This window comes from Marmota monax, unplaced genomic scaffold (assembly GCF_021218885.2).
Source record: "Marmota monax isolate L192 unplaced genomic scaffold, Marmota_monax_Labrador192_F-V1.1 WCK01_AAM20220418_F8-fsc00005, whole genome shotgun sequence".
Classification (NCBI taxonomy): domain Eukaryota; kingdom Metazoa; phylum Chordata; class Mammalia; order Rodentia; family Sciuridae; genus Marmota; species Marmota monax.
Window position 1 is genome coordinate 24,078,724 of NW_026692254.1, and position 26,517 is coordinate 24,105,240.

A 26,517-nucleotide genomic window follows, 5' to 3' on the forward strand; every position below is an offset into this window, starting at 1 on the left:
TGTGGTGCAAATTTCAGGATTTCTGTCATTGTTACTCATAGTGTATTGACTGAAGGGATTCTTTGAAGTAAAAACTCTGTACATTGGAAGAGGGAAACCAATATGACTTTTAAAATATCAGAATTTCAGTACTTTCCACTGTGCCTTCAAGTCTTTAATTATAAGGACTTCTGTTCTCCTCTGGGGAAATATCATTGTGAATATACATGTCTCTAAAAACATTGCTTTTGTCTGAGATGAACACATTGGATGGTTTCTCTAGTTCCAGCTTTAACATAGGCCCATTGATTGATAATGATGGTATATGAAGGTTCAATAAGTATTTATGTTTTGAAATATTAATAATAATATTTTTTACTATTGGAATTGTTTCATGTAGAAAAACTTGGTTGTAGTCTGCCAAAGTGGTTTGTTACCAAGAGATACTTTGCATTAAATATTTTCTCTAACATTAATAAACCAAGGGCTTACTACTTGTGAAAGGAAAAGGAGGGAGACAAACTAATATTGATAGAGTGCTTACCATACACAAAGCCCTGCAACTCTAGTGGTTTTGTCTTCCTTTTACCCTTAAGGGAGTAGAGGCTCTGATTGGTAAAGAAGTTAATCCAACTAAAAAAATTAGACAATAAGAGAACAAACAACCCAATCAACAAATGGGCCAAGGACCTGAACAGACACTTCTCAGAGGAGGACATACAGTCAATCAACAAGTACATGAAAAAATGCTCAACATCTCTAGCTGTCAGAGAAATGCAAATCAAAACCACCCTAAGATACCATCTCACTCCAGTAAGATTGGCAGCCATTAGGAAGTCAAACAACAACAAGTGCTGGCGAGGATGTGGGGAAAAGGGTACACTTGTACATTGCTGGTGGGACTGCAGATTGGTGCAGCCAATTTGGAAAGCAGTATGGAGATTTCTTGGAAAGCTGGGAATGGAGCCACCATTTGACCCAGCTATTCCCCTTCTTGGTCTATTCCCTAAAGACCTAAAAAGAGCATGCTACAGGGACACTGCTACATCGATGTTCATAGCAGCACAGTTCACAATAGCAAGACTGTGGAACCAACCTAGATGCCCTTCAATAGATGAATGGATAAAAAAAATGTGGCATTTATACACAATGGAGTATTACTCTGCATTAAAAAATGACAAAATCATAGAATTTACAGGGAAATGGATGGCATTAGAGCAGATTATGCTAAGTGAAGCTAGCCAATCCCTAAAAAACAAATGCCAAATGTCTTCTTTGATATAAGGAAAGTAACTAAGAACAGAGTAGGGACGAAGAGCAGGAGAAGAAGATTAACATTTAACAGGGATGAGAGGTGGGAGGGAAAGGGAGAGAGAAGGGAAATTGCATGGTAATGGAAGGAGACCCTCAGGGTTATACAGTGGAGGGGGTAGAGAGAGAGGAAGGGAGGGGAGGGGAGAGGTGGGGAGGGGGGAGGGTGGATGATGGGAAAGGCAGCGGAGCACAACAGACACTAGTATGGCAATTTGTAAATCAATGGATGTGTAACTGATGTGATTCTGCAATCTGTGTATGGGGTGAAGGTGGGAGTTCATAACCCACTTGAATCAAAGTGTGGAATATGATATGTCAAGAAATTTGTAATGTTTTGAACAACCCACAATAAAAAATTAAAAAAAAAAAAAAGAAGAAGTTAATCCAAAATTACTGAGCTACTGAGTAAGAGAACTGAGATTTGCACATACGCCTGACTCTAAAATCTCTTTGTATTTTTTTATTTTGCTCTCAGTCTCTGAAAAACTCTTCTAAATCCAGTGATTTATTTGAAAGTATAGTCATGGTAGACAGGTCATCAGCTGCTTCCTTAGAAGTCTTCCTCATTGGTCATCCACACATGGACTGTACAATACCAGAATGTTTCAGTTTCTTCCCAGGGCCTAACCTCCCTTTCCTCTTTTCTCTTCCCAGGGCTTACCCCTCCTCTTCTTCATTCTCTAAAAATATAATCTGTGGGTAAGAATTGCAACATCCTTTTCTGTGAACCATGAGTGGTGCATTAGGTCACTTCCTGCAGTCATTTATGTGACTGTAGTCTTACAGAGCGCTCTTTAACAGCCTGAAGTGTCCTTCACCAACTGTTCACCTTAACTTGTCTTTCCATTGAGTGTGCCTCCCAGCAAATGGAACTATCTAATGAGTGTTATGAGCTTCATGTTTATTCTTATGAATATTTGTGAGTTATTAAAGTCTTTCCATTCCTTATATCAGCAGCATAAATTTTACATTTTTAAAGTGAGAAGAAATCCTGGAATTCTTTTTGGCACTGGCTGAGAAAATGTGATCATAAAATATGCATAATCTAGGCCACTCTGATCTAATACTTAAGATTCTTAGATAAAATATTATTAGATAAAATAAATGAGTTAAGTGATTGTGGTATGTATTAGATGTTTAAAATGTGAGCTGTGATTTTTCAAGGCACATAGCAGGACTCCTTGAATATAACATAATAAATAATATTAACTAATTGAGTGAATAGATAAATGAAAATTAAAGGACCAGTGTTTGGGCACTATTAAGCTTGATTCCTTCAGTTATAGTAATAAAACATAAAGTGTTTAGCTGTTTTCACATTTTTGTGTATATGAGTTATATAATTTTTAAACTCATATATCTTACTTACATAGTTTAACTCTGGTTGAGGAAGCCAAGCAGGCGTTTCCCCCCAACTTTTCATTATCAAAACACAGAAACATGTAGAAAAGTTAAAAAATCATGCAGTGAACACCAAATATTTCCATCTCTCAGATTCTACAATTAACTTTTTATTGCATTTACTTCCTTACATAGCAGTATTTCTGTTCATTCATCTATCTACCCACCAGTCCACCTAAATTCTTTGGTGCATTTCAAAATATGTCAGTACACTTCACCTCTGAATACTTAGAATTCATCATTTGTTTATAGTTGGTTGTTGTTTTATTTGTAAAAATTTATATACAATGAAATATACAATCTTTTAAAAATTTTTATTTTTTATACTGGGGGATTGAACACAGGGGCAACTTTATCACTGAACTAAATCTCCAGTCCCTTTTCATTTCTTATTTTAAGACAAGGTCTCACTAAGTTGCTGAGGGTCTCACTAAATTTGTTGAGACTGGCCTTGAATTTGCAATTCTCTTGCCTCAACCCCTGGAGTCACTGGGATTATAGGCATGTGCCACTGTGTCTGACTGAAATGTACAATCTTGAGGATTCAGTGACTGTTGATAAATACATTCATTCACTTTTTAACCCAAGCCCACATCAAAATATATAAACTATGAAGATCACCTTGGAAAGTTTCTTTTTTTTCCTTCCCAGACAGTCTCCATTTAAACTCACCAGAGTCAGCACTCCCCCGACCCCCACCCCCACCCCATGTATTAGTTTTCCATGTTTCAGAACTTAACGTAAATCCAATCTAAATAATGTCATTTCTTGGACTGGGGCTACAGCTCAGTGGTAGAGTGCTTGCCTTGCTTGTGTGGGGCACTGGGTTCAATCCTCAGCACCACATAAAAATAAATAAAGATGTCGTGTCCATCTACAACTAAAGAAAATAATAATAATATTATGTTTCTTGCCTGAATACCTAGAAGTGGAATTGTTAGATTATATGTAAGTGTAGGTTCAGTTTTATGAGAAACAGATTATTTTCCAAATTGATTATACCATTTTACACTCTCACAAGTGGTGTATGAGAACTCCACTTGTTCTACATCCTTATTGACATGTATAATTGTTTTAGTATTTCTGGCATCCATGCAGTAGTATGTCTTCAAGGTTTTTTATTTGCATTTCCTTGGCAACTAGTGTTGTTATAAACACATTTTCTTGTGTTCATTGACAACTTTCTTATCTTCCTTTGTGGAGTATCTATTCAAATCTTTTGACCATTTAAAAAAAAATGTATTGTTAGTTGCTGCTGAGAAGTAGAGTTCTGTGTGTAAACCTGGATATCAGTCCTTTATTAGGCTTATGTTTTGCAATTTTTTCTAGGTATGCCTTGCCATTTGCTTTTGTAATGATGTTGATGTGAGGTGAAGTTTTTACTTCTGATGAAATGTGATTCGTTAATTTTTTATGGTTATTGCATCTTGTGTCCTGTTCTATTTTAGTTTTTCCTGCCTTTAGTTTTAATGTTTTTCTTTAAAAGTTTTATACTTTTAGCTTTTACATTTAGCAGTAAGATCCATCTCAGTTTGGTAACAGCTCTACAGGTTGATAGCACTAGAATTCAATCCTAGCTGCATCTAGAATCACCTAAAGAGCTATTTAAAAAAAAAAAAAAGTGCATCTAACTCTTGGCTGAGACTAGCTAAGTTAGAATCTTGAATTTGTCATTTAAATTCACTGATCCTCAGTTTTCTCAACTAAAAATGGGAATGAGAATATTTATTTAAATAGTTATAAGGATTAAGAGGAGTAATATTTCAAAATAGCTTAGCATAAACCTGACATGTGATAAGTAACTAATAATTATTATTCAAGTTCCATCATATTTTTTGTTTTATATTATTATTTAAGAATAGTAATAGCTTCTAAGACTTTATTCAAGTAGCATCATTTTGTTTTGACCTTTTTCATTTATTTTACCTATATAATTATTTTATAATTAAAATCTTAACTAGTTTATTTTACCCCAAATTCAGCAGAACATTGTCCTTGGGTTACTTCATAGCTTGGTTTCTGTCCCTCTAGCTGAAGCTGTCCGTTTAAGGCTGCTGCTTATAAAGAGCTGCAAACTCTTGCCTTTGTCTTGCTTGGAGAGCCCTTTTTTTGGAAGTATCTGTCTTTGCCTTTTGCTACCCTGATGTCTTTTGCAGATTTTTAGGATTAGATAAGCCCTAAGGATTTTTCCTGATGGTAAAGATGATACTTTTTAGTGTATTCCAACCCTCCTGTATGCAGGAGGAAAAACAATTGTGAGAACTCGAGGGAAGAAGGATTTGTGTCAATCTCAGATATAAACACAGCTTTAGTTTCTCCAATGTTTTTCCTTCTCACATACATACACAACTATTACCCACCCATTCTCTCTTAGTCTCCCTTTCTGAGTTTCTGTTTCTTTGTCCTTCTTTGTTTGGTGTCCTGCCTTCGAACTGTATCTTAGGGGAAGAACGAAAACCTGAATTATGTTTGGCCATCTACTGAATGTACCAGTAGAAATACCACTGAATTATAATTCCATATAAATTAGATATCTTAGATCAGCTGATCCCGTGGCATCATTCCTTCAGACAGGAGTAATATCCTAAGTTCCTGGAAGTCATTTAATTAGCAGACATTTTTTAAGATAAATTATCTGCCTAAGAAAGACTGACACAAAACCCAAGAACCCTTAATAGAAACTTTGGATCTTAGACATGGAATGTTAAATGCCAGAAATCATAAATTTTCTTTCCTTCCAACATATAAATGGAAAAACATAATTCCCTCAAACCCGGTATTTGTATGTAAGGGGGCAGAAAGAATGGGGGAAGCAATAGTTCTTTAGTCTATTTTGGGTAGCTATAAGAACTTCAGCACTAAATAGTTTCAGGAACTAGAAAGCAATTCTGTTCTTAAAAAATTGGAAAATTTACAGAAAGTTTCAGTGTCATCCATGATTTATTTATTTATTTATTTATTTATTTTTAATTTTTTATTGTGGGTTGTTCAAAACATTACAAATTTCTTGACATATCATATTCCACACTTTGATTCAAGTGGGTTATGAACTCCCACCTTCACCCCATACACAGATTGCAGAATCACATCAGTTACACATCCATTGATTTACAAATTGCCATACTAGTGTCTGTTGTGCTCCGCTGCCTTTCCCATCATCCACCCTCCCCACCTCTCCCCTCCCCTCCCCTCCTCTCTCTCTACCCCCTCCACTGTATAACCCTGAGGGTCTCCTTCCATTACCGTGCAATTTCCCTTCTCTCTCCCTTTCCCTCCCACCTCTCATCCCTGTTAAATGTTAATCTTCTCCTGCTCTTCGTCCCTACTCTGTTCTTAGTTACTTTCCTTATATCAAAGAAGACATTTGGCATTTGTTTTTTAGGGATTGGCTAGCTTCACTTAGCATAATCTGCTCTAATGCCATCCATTTCCCTGTAAATTCTATGATTTTGTCATTTTTTAATGCAGAGTAATACTCCATTGTGTATAAATGCCACATTTTTTTTATCCATTCATCTATTGAAGGGCATCTAGGTTGGTTCCACAGTCTTGCTATTGTGAACTGTGCTGCTATGAACATCGATGTAGCAGTGTCCCTGTAGCATGCTCTTTTTAGGTCTTTAGGGAATAGACCAAGAAGGGGAATAGCTGGGTCAAATGGTGGCTCCATTCCCAGCTTTCCAAGAAATCTCCATACTGCTTTCCAAATTGGCTGCACCAATCTGCAGTCCCACCAGCAATGTACAAGTGTACCCTTTTCCCCACATCCTCGCCAGCACTTGTTGTTGTTTGACTTCCTAATGGCTGCCAATCTTACTGGAGTGAGATGGTATCTTAGGGTGGTTTTGATTTGCATTTCTCTGACAGCTAGAGATGTTGAGCATTTTTTCATGTACTTGTTGATTGACTGTATGTCCTCCTCTGAGAAGTGTCTGTTCAGGTCCTTGGCCCATTTGTTGATTGGGTTGTTTGTTCTCTTATTGTCTAATTTTTTGAGTTCTTTGTATACTCTGGATTTTAGGGCTCTATCTGAAGTGTGAGGAGTAAAGATTTGTTCCCAGGGTGTAGGCTCCCTATTTACCTCTCTTATTGTTTCTTTTGCTGAGAAAAAACTTTTTAGTTTGAGTGAGTCCCATTTGTTGATTCTAGTTATTAACTTTTGTGCTATGGGTGTCCTATTGAGGAATTTGGAGCCCGACCCCACCGACTGTAGATCGTAGCCAACTTTTTCTTCTATCAGACGGCGCGTCTCTGATTTGATATCAAGCTCCTTGATCCATTTTGAATTCACTTTTGTGCATGGCGAGAGAAAGGGATTCAGTTTCATTTTGTTGCATATGGATTTCCAGTTTTTCCAGCACCATTTGTTGAAGATGCTATCCTTCCTCCATTGCATGCTTTTAGCCCCTTTATCAAATATAAGATAGTTGTAGTTTTGTGGATTGGTTTCTGTGTCCTCTATTCTGTACCATTGGTCCACCCGCCTGTTTTGGTACCAGTACCATGCTGTTTTTGTTACTATTGCTCTGTAGTATAGTTTGAAGTCTGGTATCGCTATACCGCCTGAATCACACTTCTTGCTTAGCATTGTTTTTGCTATTCTGGGTCTTTTATTTTTCCATATGAATTTCATGATTGCTTTCTCTATTTCTACAAGAGATGCCGTTGGGATTTTGATTGGCATTGCATTAAACCTATAGAGAACTTTTGGTAATATCGCCATTTTGATGATGTTAGTTCTGCCTATCCATGAACAGGGTATATTTTTCCATCTTCTAAGATCTTCTTCTATTTCTCTCTTTAGGGTTCTGTAGTTTTCATTGTATAAGTCTTTCACCTCTTTTGTTAGGTTGATTCCCAAGTATTTTATTTTTTTTGAAGATATTGTGAATGGAGTGGTTGTCCTCATTTCCATTTCAGAGGCTTTGTCGCTGATATACAGGAATACCTTTGATTTATGCGTGTTGATTTTAAATCCTGCCACTTTGCTGAATTCATTTATTAGCTCTAATAGTTTCTTTGTAGAGCCTTTTGGGTCTGCTAGATATAGAATCATATCATCTGCAAATAGTGATAATTTAATTTCTTCTTTTCCTATTTTTATGCCTTTAATTTCTTTCGTCTGTCTAATTGCTCTGGCCAGTGTTTCGAGAACTATGTTGAAGAGAAGTGGTGAGAGAGGGCATCCCTGTCTTGTTCCAGATTTTAGAGGGAATGCCTTCAGTTTTTCTCCATTCAGAATGATGCTAGCCTGAGGCTTAGCATAGATTGCTTTTACAATATTGAGGTATGTTCCTGTTATCCCTAGTTTTTCTAGAGTTTTGAACATAAAGGGATGCTGTACTTTGTCGAATGCTTTTTCCGCATCTATCGAGATGATCATATGGTTCTTATTTTTAAGTCTATTGATGTGGTGAATAACATTTATTGATTTCCGTATATTGAACCAGCCTTGCATCCCAGGGATGAATCCTACTTGATCATGGTGTACAATTTTTTTGATATGTTTTTGTATCCGATTCGCCAGAATTTTATTGAGGATTTTTGCATCTAGGTTCATCAGAGATATTGGTCTGTAGTTTTCTTTCTTTGAAGTGTCTTTGTCTGGTTTAGGTATCAGGGTGATGTTTGCCTCATAGAATGAATTTGGAAGTTCTCCCTCCTTTTCTATTTCCTGAAGTAGCTTGAAAAGTATTGGTATTAGTTCTTCTTTAAAGGTTTTGTAAAATTCTGCTGTATACCCATCCGGACCTGGGCTTTTCTTAGTTGGTAGTCTTTTGATGGTTTCTTCTATTTCCTCAATTGATATTGGTCTGTTTAGGTTGTGTATATCCTCCTGACTCAATCTGGGCAGATCATATGACTTAAGAAATTTATCTATGCCTTCACTATCTTCTAATTTATTGGAGTATAAGGATTCAAAATAGTTTTTGATTATCTTCTGTATTTCTGAAGTGTCTGTTGTGATATTGCCTTTTTCATCCCATATGCTAGTAATTTGAGTTCTCTCTCTTCTTCTCTTCGCTAGCATCGCTAAGGGTCTGTTGATTTTGTTTATTTTTTCAAAGAACCAACTTTTAGTTTTGTCAATTTTTTCAATTGTTTCTTTTGTTTCGATTTCATTAATTTCCGCTCTGATTTTAATTATTTCTTGCCTTCTACTTCTTTTGCTGTTGTTTTGCTCTTCTTTTTCAAGGATTTTGTGATGAAGTATGAGATCATTTATTTGTTGGTTTTTTCTTTTTTTAAGGAATGAACTCCAAGCAATGATTTTTCCTCTTAGAACTGCTTTCAATGTGTCCCATAGATTCCGATATGTTGTGTCTGTGTTTTCATTTATCTCTAAGAATTTTTTAATTTCCTCCTTGATGTCTTCTATAACCCATTGATCATTCAGTAACCTATTGTTCATTCTCCAATTGATGTATGCTTTTTCCTTCCTTCTTTTATCGTTGATTTTCAGTTTCATTCCATTATGATCAGATAAGATGCATGGTATTATCTCTACTCCATTATATTGTCTAAGAGTTGCCCTGTGACATAATATATGATCTATTTTTGAGAAGGATCCATGTGCTGCTGAGAAAAAAGTGTAACTGCTTGATGTTGGGTGGTATACTCTATATATGTCAATTAGGTCTAGGTTATTAATAGTGTTATTGAGTTCTATAGTTTCCTTATTCAACTTTTGTTTGGAAGATCTGTCCAGTGGCGAGAGAGGTGTGTTGAAGTCTCCCATGATTATGGTGTGGTGGTCTATTAGACTCTTGAACTTGAGAAGAGTTTGTTTGACGAACATAGCTGCACCATTGTTTGGGGCATAAATATTTATGATTGTTATGTCTTGTTGGTGTATGGTTCCCTTAAGCAGTATGTAGTGTCCCTCTTTATCTCTTTTGATTAACTTTGGCTTGAAATCTATTTTATTTGATATGAGTATGGACACTCCTGCTTGTTTCCGAAGTCCATATGAGTGATATGATTTTTCCCAACCTTTCACCTTCAGCCTGTGTATGTCTTTTCCTATCAAATGCGTCTCCTGTAGGCAGCATATTGTTGGGTCTTGTTTTGTGATCCATTCTACTAGCCTGTGTCTCTTAATTGGTGAGTTTAAGCCATTAACATTTAGGGTTATTATTGAGATATGGGTTGTTCTTCCAGCCATATTTGTTTATTTCTGTTACTAAACATTGTTTGTTTTCCTCTTTGATTATTTTCCCCCCTTTACTGTCCTACCTCCCACTGTTGGTTTTCATTGTTATTTTCCATTTCCTCCTCCTGTAATGTTTTGCCGAGGATGTTTTGAAGAGATGGTTTTCTAGCTGCAAATTCTTTTAACTTTTGTTTATCGTGGAAGGTTTTAATTTCATCTTCCATCCTGAAGCTTAATTTCGCTGGATACACAATTCTTGGTTGGAACCCATTTTCTTTCAGTGTTTGAAATATGTTATTCCAGGATCTTCTAGCTTTCAGAGTCTGTGTTGAAAGATCAGCTGTTATCCTGATTGGCTTACCCCTAAATGTAATCTGCTTCCTTTCTCTTGTAGCTTTTAAAATTCTCTCCTTATTCTGTATGTTGGGCATCTTCATTATAATGTGTCTAGGTGTGGATCTCTTATGATTTTGCACATTCGGCGTCCTGTAGGCTTCTAGGATTTGGGATTCTGTCTCATTCTTCAAGTCTGGGAAGTTTTCTCGTATTATTTCATTGAATAGACTGCTCATTCCTTTGGTTTGGAGCTCTGTACCTTCCTGTATCCCAATGACTCTTAAGTTTGGTCTCTTAACGTTATCCCATATTTCTTGGATGTTCTGCTCATGGTTTCTTAACAGTCTTGCTGAGCTGTCTATGTTCTTTTCCAGTTGAAATACTTTGTCTTCATTGTCTAATGTTCTATCTTCTAAGTGTTCTACTCTGCTGGTAGTATTCTCCATTGAGTTTTTAAGTTGGTTTATTGCTTCCTGCATTTCTAGGATTTCTGATTGCTTGTTTTTTATAACCTCTATCTCCCTGTATAGTTGATCCTTTGCTTCCTGGATTTGTTTGCGTAATTCGTTGTCGAAGTGATCTTTCATTGTCTGATTTTGCTGTTTAATGTCTTCCTTGATACTCCAGATCATCTGAAGCATGTATATCCTGAATTCTTTATCTGACATTCCATCTGGTGCAGCTGTTACCTCTTCTAAAGTTGCGTTGACCTGCATTGCTTGTGGTCCTTTCTTTCCTTGTCTTTTCATACTGCTTGCGTATCTTTCCTGCAGGTGTGGGCGGCAGCTCTGCTCTCTCCTTATTCCACTTGGGTTGTCGTGGCTACCACGCCAGCAGGTCACTGGGCCTGTTCTGGGAGCTGGCGGCGGCTCTGTTCTGCCCCTACTCCAATTGGGGTGACGAGTGTACCACGCCGGCAGGCCACCGGGCCTGATCCGCCGGTCGGTTGCAGGTTTGCCTACCCTGCAGGCGCGGGCGGCAGCTCTACTCTGCCCCTACTCCAAATGGGGTGACGTGTCTGTCGTACCAGCAGGCCACTGGGCCTGTCCCGCTGGTCAGTCGCAGATCTGCCCACCTTTCGGGCACGGGTGGAGGCTCTGCTCTGCCCCTACTCCAATTGGGGTGTCGTGACTACCCCGCCTGCAGGACGCTGGGCCTGTTCCTGGCAAGGCAGGCGACTCTGCTCTGTCACTACTCCAATTAGGGTGGTGTTTGTACCACGCCGGCAGGCTCCTGGGCCTGATCCGCCGGTCTGTTGTAGGTCTGCCTACCTTGAAGGCGCGGGCGGCGGATCTGCCCTGCCCCTCCTACCACGCCTGCGGACCCCTGGGCCTGATCTGCAGGTTGATCACTGGTCTGCTCACCCTGCGGGCACGGGTGGCGGTTCCGCTCCGCCCCCACTCCAATTGGGGTCACGTGAGCATCACGCTGGCGAGCCGCTGGGCCTGCTCCGGGGGCTGGCGGCGGCCCGGCTCCTTCCCTCTGGCTCGAGGACAAATTGAGGAGACTCGGGTGACTGAGCCTCACCCCCCTTACCAGGAGACCAACTGCTTATGTCACTGCTGGTATTGATGAAGATCTCTCCTCCACCGCTTTCTGCTGACGTCAGATCTCTGCCATGTTGGTATCCTATGCAAATGGCAGCATTTCGTTCCCCTTGCCGGGCAACCCAAGCAACGGGTGAGTCCTGACCGGCCCTCAGCAGGACCCGGACTGAGACGCAGTTTCCTCGGGCTCCTAGCCCCGGTCCAGGGAAGTTCCGGGAGCCGGAACTCGGCCGCTCCGTGCTCGGTGTAAGCTCCTATAAGTGTAAGCTCCAAGAAGCAGTCCCCGCGGGCTCAGTTCCGGGAGCTGGAATTCGGCTTCTTAGTGCTTGGTGTTTGCTCTGATAGTAGCAGGGTCCAAGAAGCAGCCTCCGCGGGCTCCGCAGCCCTGAGCCAGGGCGGTTCCAGGACGGTTCCGGGAGCCGGAACTCATCCGCTCCGTGCTCGGTGTAAGCTCCTATAAGTGTAAGCTCCAAGAAGCAGTCCCCGCGGGCTCAGTTCCGGGAGCCGGAATTCGGCTTCTTAGTGCTTGGTGTTTGCTCTGATAGTAGCAGGGTCCAAGAAGCAGCCTCCGCAGGCTCCGTAGCCCTGAGCCAGGGCGGTTCCGGGACGGTTCCGGGAGCCGGAACTCGGCCGCCCCGCGCTCAGTGTTCACTCCGATAAGATCAGATTTTAAGAAGCACCCAGGCTCTGAACCCTAGCGATCTGTCTGCAAGCCGCAGGCGAATTGCAGCCTGAAATTACCTGTTCTATGGCTGAATGAGCTGCGGTCAGTCAAAAACAGGTATGGTGACGTCAGTTTACCAACATGGTGGCTGCTGGCCTCCTCTGTGGTCTGACCGGTGTGGAGAACCGAGATGGACCGCTTCCTTCCCCCGTCTCGAACCCAGAATTCAGCCCTGAGTGCGGTGCTTGCGCGGCTGGCAGAAACTGCAGCACTGTAACCCTGCGTCTCTATCCCAGCGCGCGTTGCAGACTCTAGCCGCGGGGCGATTTGCTGAATAAGCAGTTTTACCCTCCGTGCGACAAACCTCTCGCGTTTGAGTCCCCGTAGCCGATCCTCGTGCGATAGAAATCCTTCCTCCAGGTTCCGGCGCACCCCACTATTGCTGGAAATTCCTAACAAGATATCCTTTAGCCGTCCTGACTTGTCATACTCCCACACAGTGAAGCAGCACACGGGGGTAATGCACTCCCCTCGCCGCCATCTTCCTTCCCCCCTCGTCATCCATGATTTAAATGGACCTTACCTTTCAATAGGCCTCGTATTAATATCTGACCTCTGTTAGATCTGTTGAACCCTTTCTTATTAGATGGCAAGGCAACATGAAAAAACTGATATCTATAGTCAAGATGATTAGCTATAGCAAGAGCATGACTATAGTCTAGATATGATTTTCAGATTGCCACCCATTTTTATTCTACAGGGATCATACAAAGACATGATGGAGTTGCAGGGACAGCACTTGAAAACATGTAAAAGTATTGGGGAGAAAGTAAAGATTCCTTTAGATTTGGTTCAGTATTGAAGAAAACTATTTGTCTTAGTATTTAACAATTGAACTCAGTTTTAGTTTCAGAATATTGTTCTGCTTTTGCCTTTTTGGATAATACATAAAAATACATGGGTCAGAGAATATTACACTATGTGAACCTTACTTTTATCAGAAATGCAGGACTGAAAAAAAATCAGAGTTACTGTTAAAAGACTCCTTGGTCATTCCTCAAAATGCCATACTACACACCAGAGGAAAAGGCTACATTGAGGATAAATTCTAGACAGATCTCTTCTTTTTTTTGAAGGGAGAGAGAGAGAGAATTTTAATATTTATTTTTTAGTTTTCGGCAGACACAACATCTTTGTTTGTATGTGGTGCTGAGGATCGAACCCAGGCCTCACGCATGCCAGGCGAGCGCGCTACCGCTTGAGCCACATCCCCAGCCCAAGATCTCTTCTTTTTTAAAACACATGAACAGGCCATCAAAGATTTTCCCATTTTGTTTTAATGTTTTGGGAAAGGGAAGATGTTTATTTTATGAGTTTCAGATTAGCAAAATGCAGAGTTATTTTTTTCAAGATAATAACCTTCTAAGAGTAGATGCCAAAGTAAAGAAGCACCTGTTCTGCTGTCATGAGTCATTTCCAAACTGGGAGGAGCTAACTTATAAGAAGAATATATAGTAAATGGAAAGTAACTCAGAGGTTGTGTTGCCTTTGAAGCCCTTCTTGTGTGTTTTAAAACAGGCTTGTCTCATTTTGCTTATTGATGCCCATTCTGTTTGTCCCCTGCTATTATTTTGAGAATGAGAAATTTAGGGAACTATGTGAATATATTAATTTCCTAGTGCTGCTGTTAAAAATTACAATAATTAGGGATGTATCTCAGTGATAGAGCATTTGCCTGGCATATGTGATATCCTGAGTTTGATCCCTAGCACTCACTGAAACAAAACAATGCCCCCTCCCCAAATCTGGGTGGCTTGAAGGAACAAATTTATTCTTTCACAGTTATAGAGGCTACTTGTCCTGAAATCATGCTGCCTGCTGAGTTGCTTTCCCCCTAGAACCTCTGAGAAAGAATCTTTTCCATGCATCTCCTGGTCTCTGGAGCTTTTTGGCATTGGCATTCCGTGGGTTGTTCAATCTTTACTTCAGTCTTCATGTGGAATTCTCCTGTATCACTTTCCCCTTCATTTCATCTTGGATCAAGGGCCCACACTACTCTACTGTGATCTCATCTTGACCCTATTTCCAAATAAGGTCAGGTTCTGAGAAGGACACATATTTGAGAAGGACACGTTCAACCCACTGTAGTGAGAAAGCTAAGACATTCTAGAAGTATTTTCAATAGTTGGCATTTATGACCATTTCCATTTTCTTTATTTGTGGAGAGTGTCTCTGTGAATAGGAATCCTTTAGGATGGCCACATCATTTCCTCATTAACTTAAAAAGAACTGTCAGTGATTTTATTTTACAATAATACTTATCATTACTTTAGAATTTACTTGATGAAGTGCAGTTTATTTTGTAGTTTGATACAGTGAGGGGAGGGGACTTTTCTGATACTTAGAGATCTTGTCCTTATAGAGTTTTTAAAGATATTCAAGATAACGGAATAGGACAGTTTGGAGTTGAAATCAACTTTGATTTGAATCTTGATTCTGCCACTCACTGCCTATGTACCTGGGAGAGTCCATTAAATAGCCTGGGCCCTGGTTCCCTGACAAGTACTCTGATCCCATTGCATTTTCCCTCTTCCCTCTCAATCTCATTTTACACATTATATAAAAATGAATTAATCTAGCAAACTGTACTGAGAGGGGTGGTCAACAGTAGGTGAGATCCAGCCAAAAAGGTACAAAGGTGATTTTATAAAGTAGTATGCTTTTGGTCATGAGTATTTATAATTAAACCTTTTAAAAGACTGTCCTTCAAGTACAGGGTTTGTTTTCTATTCCAAAGCTGAAAGGACTCATTGGCTCTCAGAGAAAGATTTTTTAAAGTATAAGAACCACATATTTCTTCACTCTAATTAAAACATTAAGTGACTAATTAGAAATGTACTCGAAGGGGATGTGTCGCAGCATGCCTTTCTCTATTCCCTGTTCCTTGCCCTGTTAGAGTTCAAAATAAAGATTTTAAGGAAGTGCTTGTAAATGACAATGTGACCATGCATCTCTTAAATACTTAAAAACAGTCTTAAGGCCTTTTGTATGCCATGAAACTCATCTTACTTATCAAGAAGTAGTGTGTATTGGGCAACTATGCCTAAAATGTGCCCGATTCCTATTATGCTCTATAGGTTGGCCAGGAAAAAATCATTGTCACTTTATCAAAGACCTCATTGCCAGGACTGACTGTTTTGGCTTCATAATATTCAGCCAAGTTAAATGAGAAGAAATAATAGTTTTCTTCTGTTTTGATATTGGTGGCAGAGTTAAAGTGGGATCAGAAGCTATTCTGTGTTTTTCAAAAGGACACTTAAAAATACTTAGGTACTTGCTTTTGGAATCTTAACTTTACTACATTATTTTTGTAGCCATACAGGTTGCTTTGTTTCATTTAAAGCTTTTGAAAAAGTTAACTCTTAATTCATATCATATTAGACTTTTCATGCAGCAGAAAGTCTAGAGACAAATGGTTCCCCTCATTTCAGTTGATCATATTCATTGAAAGAATAAACCTAAGAATTACTTGTAGTCTAGTATGACTTGTAAGATGACAGAAGGAGCTAGACCTAGAACATTTCTATACTGAAGGCCAACTGCAATAATGCTTTAAAAACAAAAACAAAGCAACAAGTCTGTTCTAAGGCAATTATTTATCTTGTCCACCTTTGATCAACTATGAAGCCATTGGCTTGTTCTAGAGTGACCGAGACTTCTGGTTGATCCTGCCAGTTTCAACTGTATGTATTTTCTCTCCATTACAGCCCGAGGAAGAGCAGTTGGTCTGTGATATTACAAGATCTGGTTCTTCTACTGATGACACAGCTTCTCTGGATCGACATTCTTCTCGCGGCAGTGATGTGTCCCTCCCTCAGATTTCAAAGTTGAAGAGATCTAGAGACCAGCAAAGCCATGATGGCTTCTACAGCCATGGGGTGGGAGCTGAGGGTCCAGAAGGTGAGAGTGAACCTGCTGGCTCTGGGGAAATTGAAGAAGAGGAGATGGACAGCATCACTGAAGTACCTGCAAACTGCTCTGTCCTGAGGAACTCCATGCGTTCTTTGTCCCCTTTCCGGAGACACAGCTGGGGTCCTGGAAAGAATGCAGCCAGTGATACAGAAATGAACCACCGGAGGTGAGATGAGAGCCCATTCACTTAATGTCTCAGTGTCTGCTTATTTTTGAGAAGTTTCTGATTTGGTAATATTATCAGTAAAAGATGTTAGGAGACACCATGGTATGGAAGAAATAACATGGGCTGTTGAATCAGGAAGATCTGTGTTCAAACACCAGCTCCATAAATTTAACATGTAGGAAACCTGGGCAAGTCATTTGACCACTCTGAGCTTTAATTTTCTCATCTGCAAAACACTGGCCTTTCAGAAGATTTGTAATAATCAAGTGAAATGTGTCATTTAGTGAGTTTTAAATAAATAATAATGTTTATTCTTGTCAGATTTGTTAATGAAATTTGTGAATTAGAAAATATTGGAGCATGGGGGCTGGGGTTGTGACTCAGTGGTAGAGCACTTGCCCAGCACCTGTGAGGCCCTGGGTCCAATCCTCAAAAATTAAATAAAAATTAAACCACATAAATTAAATAAAGGTATTGTGTCTATCTACAACTAAAAAATATATTTAAAAAAAAAAAAAAAGAAAATATTGGAGCATGGCATGTTGGTGCAGGAGGATTGCAAGTTCAAAGCCAGCCTCAGCAACTTAGCAAGGCCCTGACCAACTTAGTGAGACCTTGTTTTAAAATAAAAGAATTTTTTTAAAAAAAAGGCCAGGGATGTAGTTAAGCACTCCTGGGTTCAATTCCTGATACCCCCAACAAAAGGAAGAGAAGAAAAGAAAATATTAGAGGGAATACTTTCTTGTCAATTTTCAATTAAGAAATAAACATGAAGTCTTAACAGTCTTGACACATCTCAGTTTTTTAGAGTGATTCCTGAGAATTAAACCTTCTGTTTCTAATGCAGAAAGTTTAGATGAAGTCTAAATGATCAATTTTTAATCCTCAGGAGAGCACAAGACTCATGAAATACTATAACCTTATTGGTATTTCACCACATGTCATACTTTGGGGGATTTTTGCAAGTTTGGCCCAATCTTAGTCCTTCAGTTTGACAGTAACCAAAACAGAAGATAAGTTGGATTTGGCTTCTAAATACTGGCTGCCTTTATGAATTCAAGCAGGTGTTTTACCTATAAAGAACACGTACCCAGTATTTACCAGGCTATACCTATTCTACTTTCTTTATGAGGAGACCAGGCTAAGAGAGGAGACTGACGATTAAATGTTGTAAACAACTCAGCTGAAACAGTCTGAGAACCTGCCTCAAAATAAAAAGGGCTGGAGATGTGGTAAAGTACCTCTGGGTTCAATCCCCAGTACCAAAACAAAACAAAACAAATCCTAGGTTATATAAAAATCAGTTTCTTACTGCTTTCCTTCCAAGTTTTAAACAAGCTGTATTTTGCAAAAGCATTCACATAGTAGAAAATATGAGAACATGGAGAATGATCCCTACAGCCAGAATTTTCTCCCTGAAGCAAGGAACTTTTTTTTTTTTTTAAATGTTTTGTAGTTGTTGGTGGACCTTTTTCTTTTTCTTTTTTTTAATTTTTTAAAATTTTTTTGTCTTATTTATTTATTCATTTGCAGAGCTGAGAATTAAACACAGTGCCTCACACATGCTTAGGCAAGTGCTATACCCTTGAGTCACAACCTCAGCCTAAGGGAATTTCTTGATAGGACATCCTTGTGTTAGATGCAAACAGCATCGCGGAATAAGTGTTAATTTTATATATAAACACATTTTTTTAATAACCCACTGTGGATCGTGATTTGATTTCAGAGCTCCATGCTACTGTATATCATGTAATGCACATGAGGAAATTGAAGCTCATATTAGATGATATGTCCAAGATTACATGATATCCAAGATCAAAGATTAGAACCCTATAACATAAGTTGCTTATATTTTTAACCTGTAGGTCATGAATTGCCTGTTTTAATTTAGTGCTAAGGATTACCTACCACCACTATTTTTAATACTTTGGGAGATAATGGAATGAGAATTAAGTTTTAATTATCACTCTAATAGTTTGACTGGTTCTTTTGGTGTTATCTGCATGTAGTGTTACCTGGATGTTAAAGCCTTAAGGAAAATCCTTTTAAAGTTTTGAATGACACTTTTTTCCGATCCCTTTACTTTTATAATGTAATAAACTTAGTAAGTTGTCATCTTGATAAGTAGCCCTTCACAGAATCTGTCAGGCCTTTTTGGTTCTGATATTTTTCTCATTTTACATTCTTTCATTTTCTTACTCCCTGTGCTATTTATCTTTGGGGATTATCTCTTTTCCCAGTGTGGTGTCTGATTATTTCATGCATTTGTACCTCATTTTGTTTCACCTGCATCACTGACCTCTTCCATCATTCATTTTCAGTTCAATGCGAGTTCTTGGGGATGTTGTCAGGAGACCTCCCATTCATAGGAGAAGGTACAGAGTTCACAAACTTGATGGACTAACCATGTCGCCTCTGAGCATATACTAACAATATTTCATCCTGCTTAATTCATAATTAGACAATTTCTTGTCCCTCTTCCCACCTCCTCCCCCCTCAGTGTTAAGAATGACACCCAGGGCCTTTTGCATGTTATGCAAGAGCTCTTCCACTGAGCTGTACCCGTCAGCCCCCTGAACAGTCTATTTTTAAATAACATCACTTCTAATTCAGGCAAATAAAATATCAGTACTCAATAATTGCTTATGTCAATTCTATATGAAGTAATTTTTTAAAATTTTTTTCCTATTTTCTTAAAATATTTGAAATATATTTTTCATCTTGTGCTTCTTGGTTCAGATAACTTTGGTAATAGAGTCTCACCCAACTTTTATTGGAGAATTCAAAGTATTTTCTGTGTTGTGCCTATATAATGGATCCGGGGGAATACCTTTCTTTCTCTTTCTCTCTGGAAAAGAAGAATCAGAAATATGTATGTGCTTACACACAGGTCCTAAATATTTTCAACACATTCTTTAATAGTATGATGAAAGACTTTATTACTAGGTCAGTTGGCAGTTTCCATTCTGTTGTTGACGTTGTCATTTCAGAAAGCAATTAAGAGGCATAAGCCTTTGAATTCCTTAATTATTTTGTTGGATAAAAATTTGAAGCAAAAAATAAGTAATTTGTAAGCTAAGTTGCTTCTAATCACAGAAGTGCTGATGTGCTTCAAATTTGCCAAAAGCTACAATTTGTTTTACTAATTAAAATAACAATAAAGTTTAGAAGTCGTTCATCCATTATTTGGAAAATACAATTCTGTTAATATTAGGTTCTCATATTGAGAGAGATTTATAAAGAAGTATTTTTATCTATCAGCTAAGTGTGTTGGGAATCAGGCAAATAGTGATTCGCCTACTTCATCTTTTTCAAGTGAGTCCTTCCTTTAATTCCGTATTTTAGGCCAAAAATTGAGCTTAAATTCAAACAGTATCATGAATCTTAAATGATCATGTCTTTGATTAAATTTCCCTTCAGGGGAGTAACTTGTTCAAATGCCTTCTTCAATAAAAGGTATTCTAAAATCTCTGGAAATGTTTTTGTCAGGCTCTGTATTAGAAGCTCTTCATTATGAACTTTTTAAAACGTGCACTTGATGACAGAGTGGAGGATGCAAGTTACTGGAGGCAGTTAGCATATCGATTTAAATAAGCCCAGTTACAATTTTACCCTTAGTGAAACTTTATTTTTTAGGAAGAGCATGATGTATAATTTAAAGTTTATAAAATTGAAACATTCCAACAGGAGAGTAGAGGAAGTGTTTGTTTTTTAAAAGTCTGAAACTTATAAATCTCAAAGCCAAAAAAGAACCATTCAGTATTATACCCCTTACTTGAAGAATTAAGGAATTTATGATGTTGTCCAAAAAATACTATAATTATTAAATGATTTTTCTGCTAAAAGGAAGGGACAGATATTATAGACCATCTGCAGTTTACTGTGGATCCTTGCAGATATTATTATATCTTTTTTGGGTCCCTATTGTTCTTCATCTTAAATTTCTTTTCAGTCTTCCATGTTCCATGATAAGTCTTTGTCGTCTTATCATGTTCTGAGAGTAAGGTGTTTTAAACTGTAAAAAGACATTTTGAAGAATGATTATTTGGCAACATATATTCAATTAACTGAGTTGCCATGATCTGTTTTTCAGTAAGTTGGATATTTAGGTACAGTGGCCCAATTTATTAACAGTTTAGAGATTTAAAAATTAATATCTTCCAAAAATGTATTTCTGAGTCTTACATATGTTTGTAAAATGTATCTTGTTTCTGTTTACCCAGGTAAATTATAAGTCACTCTGATCCTGCTTATCAGAGATGTGTCTCAGCTATGTATTTCTGCTCTCTGCTTTTGCACTTATGAGCTTTGTACTATTAATTTTAATGTGATTTAAACTCTTTTATATCACTTAATTGGGGGGGTGTTAACCAGGGATTGAACCCAGGGGTGCTTAAGCACTGAGCCACTTCTCCAGCCCTTTGTTTTATTTTTTATTTTGGGACAGGGTCTCACTAAGTTGCTGAGGCTGGCTTTGAACTCGTATTCCTCCTATCTCAGCCTCCAAAGCCGCTGGGATTTCAGGTGTGCACCACCGCACGCCCAGTGTTTAAATTATTTTCAAATGCTGTTTTAAAGATTTCCTTTTATAAGAGTCATAGGAGAAGTTGTGCCCCCGCTACTTTCTTCATTTTCTTTCCTCTGCCCCAGAAGGCCACTTGACAATCAAGCAGTTCTTAGATGTATTCACCATGGGTGTTTTTGGTGCCTGCAGGCCTTCCCATTCACAAGAGGCAGTAGGGAACCCAGCAGTTTTACTATTGTCCAGCAGCTCTGTTTTTATTCCTTTTGAAAAAAAAAAAGCACCTATCACTTAACATTTTAAGGCCCAAATTGCAGCTCTGTGTGTGTGTGTGTGTGTGTAAAATTTAAAAATTAATATATTCCAAAAATGTATTTCTGAGTTTGTAAAATGTGTCTTGTTTCTGTCCACCCAGGTAAATTATAAGTCACTCTGATCCTGCTTATCAGAGATGTGTCTCAGCTATGTATATATACACACACACATATAGACAGACACATACACACACACACACACACACACACACACACACATTTTAAATACTTTTTTAGTTGTAGATGGATACAATATTCATTTTTATGTGGTGCTGAGGATTGAACCCAGTGCCCCACACGTGCGAGGCAAGTGCTCTACCACTGAGCTACAGCCTCAGCCCCCCCACATATATTTTAATGATAATTTCTGTTAATCAAAAATTCTGACTCAGAGCGCTAGAAGTTTGTTTCAAAGAAAAGGCTAAAGGAATTGGGAGGGTGGATTCCTGACATGTTGATACAGTTTCCTTCACAGAGTAACTGATACTTTTAATTGGTTATTTTTTTAGCTGGCTATATGTATTTAGCCTTTCCAACCCCAGGTCAATGAAAGGAAGTAGATGATCAAATTATTTTTTTTGTTTATGTTTTTCTTTAATCTTGTGGGCACAATGGATATTAACTAAAATTTAAAAGATAAATTTCTAGCTCAGTACTATAGAATTCTAAGGGGAAAAAAAATCCCTTTATTACAGTTAAAGTCCAAGGGAATATGGCCATTATCACATGCTTTATTTTTAGCAGGTGAGCCTAGTAAGTAGCTTTTGAAGATGTGATATAGACTGAATATCGTGCAAGATTTATGAATTGTCTGGTCTAATTTGGACCCTTACTGAAAACACTGAAAAAAAAAAAAAAAACTGATGACTCAGTGAGCCCACCCTAGCACAGTTTGTCACTGTTCCTTTTAGTCCTGGATTAGAACTCCTCGTAAGAGTGCTGTGGGGGCAGTGTGGTATATTGAGGAATCATCCCAGTAGTGGAGGTGAAACACCCTTCTGAGAGTGTCTGAGGAGGAAGCCAGGAATGGGGTAGGCCCTTTGCCAGGGGATCGCTTGAGAAAATTCTTGGATTTCAGATTGGACTGATTATCCTGTAAAGAGCTCAGTCTTTTCAAAAACATTGTCTAGATGGACATCAGTTGAACAATTTCAAGTTTCTGTGGCTGTTATTCTAGCCTCTTTCTAAATTCTCAATGTTACATTCCTAAATTTTTTGATGATTAAATAAATCCATCAGTCTCTAACTATACCCTTTCTTTTTAAACTTAATAACTCTATACTTGTTTCCCTTTTTCTCCCTCCATTTCTGTTTCTGCCTTTGATGTCATCTCCAGTATGAGCTGGTGTCCTTCTGGTGTGCAATACTCTGCTGCCCTGAGTGCTGACTTTAATTATAGAAGGTATAGTATCATTGTATGTCCAGCCAGCAAATGAGAAACTATAAAATATGGCATCTGGCTTTTGGCTTGGAGCTAGCTGGCTTCTGTGTGGCTGGAATGTATATGGGCAGCTTTCTTTGTCTGTGGGCATAGTGTTCCATTGTTTCTGCTCTGGGCATCACTAACTCAGTTGACGGGTGTGGCCTAGGAGAACCCAGTGATGTATCCTGATGTATCATGTTTGTCTCAAGAGCTGTAGATATGGTGTTTTCTGTACAGACTTGTCTCTGTATAGTAGACTACGCCTCTCTTTGTTTTGTTCTGTTCACATTCTCAGATGAGGAAAACAATGAGAGAAGCAAGACAGTTATTAAGATGCACTGGTTTTTGTTATTCTTCTAAATCCACCAGTCTCTTCAGATTCCAAATTCAGAGACTCCTCATCATTTCATATTTTTCTTTTAAATGAGCAGCCAAATTTAATTACCAAAATATTTTTAGTATTAAGTTTTGTGGAAAACATAGATCTGGTTTTCTCAGGCTTTCCCAATAACTCACAATACAAAACTAACTTTCCTTTCTTCTTATTCCTAGTATTGAAAATGAGTTTTACAGATGTATTTACTTGTAATTAGTCATAATCTCTATTGTCATATTAAAATGAGGAAAACCTATTATTTAATTTACTCAGTAGAGAAAATCATCACATATGACTTTAGTTTATAATAAGTAATTTATGAAGCCAAAAAAAATGCCAGATAGAAGGCTTTTTGTCTGGCATGTATGAACTTAATTGTAACAGTTAACTGTACAGCTTTCCCAGACCAGAGGTAACTAAATAGCTTCAGTACACCTCCGGATATAGTTCCAACTGGTTGTTAACTGAGGACCTGGTCAGCTACAACTATATTTTGAGAACTTGCTTATTTTGAAGAAGTTCACACTGCATTTATAACAAATGCGAATTATTCAAGTTTGCAGACCCAAGGAAGATAAATAACTAAACCCTCTCTATGTAGCTTCCTGATTACAGAAAATGTTTGTAATTGCAAACCACAGAATCTTTATCCCAAGGATCCCATTTAAAATTCCAAACTCTGTTTTTTTTTTTCTTTCACTTATATCAAGACAAAAGAACTCTTAAGACCTTGTAGCTTTTTAACATTTTTTCTTTAATGTGAGGTGTAATGTCTGTGTATCTGCAACTAACAATTCTCAGGAAGCCTGTCACCAGTTATTATCTAGATAGGCGAATACAGATGGTAATGCTCATGAGTAAGAGTAGGGTTTCTTGGGTGGAAGTATACCTGTAAAGTTGGAAAGGTCAACTAAAATGTAATTGTAAAGTTATAAAAAGTACCCGACACACAGAAACCGGCCACTTTGCTTTCTGGAAGTTACTAATATTTTCTGTGTGAAATTTGGCATGTAACAGAGATAGAGTCTGGCAAAGATTAATTACAACAACTGATTAATTTTTTTAAAATGGTAGTAAGATAAATATGGTCTATTGAAAAATGTGAGAAAATGATTTTAGTTTAATATTTAGATGAGTTGAACAAAGTGAAAAAGATCTATGTGTAGTATTCTTAGCATTCCAGGTCCTCTGGGGGCAAAGGTAGCTGGCATTCATTGTGACAGGCCCTTACAGAAAGTTTTGGTAGATGACACAGAAATACTATATGAGCAAGGGAGATAAAACTAAAGGGATTTTGTGTCCTCTTTCCATTCCATAACATACAAATAGATTGAATTAATTCCTGTGCTCTGTGTTCAGTTTCAGTCTGGAAGGCTTGACAGGAGGAACTGGTGTTGGAAACAATCCATCTTCATCTCTAGAAGTAAACTCTGCAGACTCAAAAGAACTCAGACACTCTTTCAGTGGGGAGGAACGGGGTGACTCTTTGATGTCACTTTCAGAAGAGGATCTGGAGTCAGACCAGAGAGAACATAGGCAGTTTGATCAGCAGGTAAGGCTGATGTATCTATATATTGCTAATTTTGGGAAAAAAAATATATTATTTCCCCCCCAAGAAAGAGCTCATATTAGGAAACAGAAGGCAAACCTCTGTTCATATAAGGCTAGTAGTTATGCTTACTTGTCCATTAATAATATAGCATTGAAGCAAGTTTTTAGTACTTTGTATTAATTTTAAAATACCATTAATCTGCATAGACTTAAATATTTTATCAAAGCCAACTTGGTAGAAATGGAAAAGTATTGAGGATATTCAGTTGAATTTTTCTTCCTTTTATCACTTTAGTAATACAGTGAGTCTTGAAGTATGTTACATGTCATTCCTAAATTTCCCAGTTCTCAAACATTATGTCCCAAGTTTGTGCTTTCTAGAAAAAATACACTTTGTTTTACTACACTGTCCAGGAGATGACTATTGATTCCCTCTGCTTTCTGTTACTACCAGAATTCTTTACAGAACATCTACACTCCTGCCCTCTCTTTGTCACCACCTAATCATCTCTTAATTTCCCCTGCTAGCACATGCTTGAAACTCCTTTGACCATAGTCCTGTCTAATCAAGTCATGGGCCTTGTCAGTCAAATCAAGTGACTTGATCCTATTTTTTGTCACATTAGGCCCCTCATTGTCACCTCTGACACCCCAGAGTAATTTGGGTTTTTTGTTTTTGTTTTTGTTTTTTTTTTTTTGAGGTGGGGGGATTGAACCCAGGGCCTTGTGCATATGAGGCAAGCACTCTACCAACTGACCTATATCTCCAGACTGCAGAGGAGTTTTTGAATTGAGAATTGGAATTATAGGCTTTTGTAACATCCTACCTTACCCACAGTCCTCCTTCTTTCTCTTGGGCAAGGAGACTCTGGGTTAATTTCTGAAAGAATATGGAATACCACTTAATTCTTTCAAATGAAACATTTATAATAAAACACACAAAAGGTAAAGTGTGTCTTTGAATAGGTGACTATAGTTTGAGATAGGAATTTAATGAAACATTTTTAAATAAATATTAACAACCTGTTGTTTGACTTGATTACTGGGCTTTTTGTATAGAAATTTAATTCCTTATTTCATCCTATTTAGCATTGACATGACTAAATATAAATTTGGTACTGAAAGATTATCTTGGTAGTGAATTTATGATTTTTTAAGGCCTGATGAATAAGAGAATTTAGGCCTAAGGAAAATCAAATTGAAGATATAAAGGAATTTTTCCACTTTTTAAAAAGTTTTTAAAAGTTTCTACCTTTATCAACCACATAAGAAAAAGTTAAAAAAAAAAAAAAAAGACTGTAGAGAATATGCTTATTGATGCAAGCGGTTTAGATTTATCCAGCCTGATGGTGACAAAAGAAAGGAGGGGAAATAGTAAAAATTATTTGGTGACTATCAAGTATAACTTTGATGAAGGTAAATAAGCCATGAAAAATACATTGCATTTCAAATGGATGGAATCTTTGGGGATTCAATTACAAGGCCAGATAAAATGCCCAAATTGTAGATTTGCAAAGAGAATCAAGTACTTGGAATCAGTGAATCCCTTCAGATTCATCTCTCAAAATCTTATAAACATGAGAACTTCGAGCCCACTTAAGCGACCTGCCTAATAACATGTAATTATTTGCGGAGTAGTATATTAAACTGAGAGTTCCTAGCTGTTGGTCTTACTGCCTCTTTCCATTTCTTTAGACAGGTTTTAATGAGGAAATGAGATTATTTTAGTTTGCTTAATATTATTTTATATGCTACCTTTTCTGAGACTGATATTTTCAGGAATCTGACAGACCCTTTTA

At 38.0% G+C, this 26,517-nt stretch overlaps 1 protein-coding gene across 14 annotated transcripts in view; it reads left to right on the forward strand.

Annotated features, from left to right (window-relative positions):
• Nucleotides 1–26,517, forward strand: part of Akap13 (A-kinase anchoring protein 13) — a 353,536-nt gene that overhangs the window by 256,567 nt on the left and 70,452 nt on the right. For 10 of the 14 annotated variants that reach the window (XM_046436733.2, XM_046436768.2, XM_046436778.2 and 7 more), the window contains 4 exons: nucleotides 16,162–16,532; nucleotides 18,854–18,907; nucleotides 22,705–22,770; nucleotides 24,527–24,719. In XM_046436733.2, the coding sequence (XP_046292689.1) occupies nucleotides 16,162–16,532; nucleotides 18,854–18,907; nucleotides 22,705–22,770; nucleotides 24,527–24,719 (684 nt within the window). The remainder of the gene's footprint in view (nucleotides 1–16,161; nucleotides 16,533–18,853; nucleotides 18,908–22,704; nucleotides 22,771–24,526; nucleotides 24,720–26,517) is intronic. The other 4 variants (XM_046436794.2, XM_046436806.2, XM_046436823.2 and 1 more) reach the window with 2 other exon arrangements.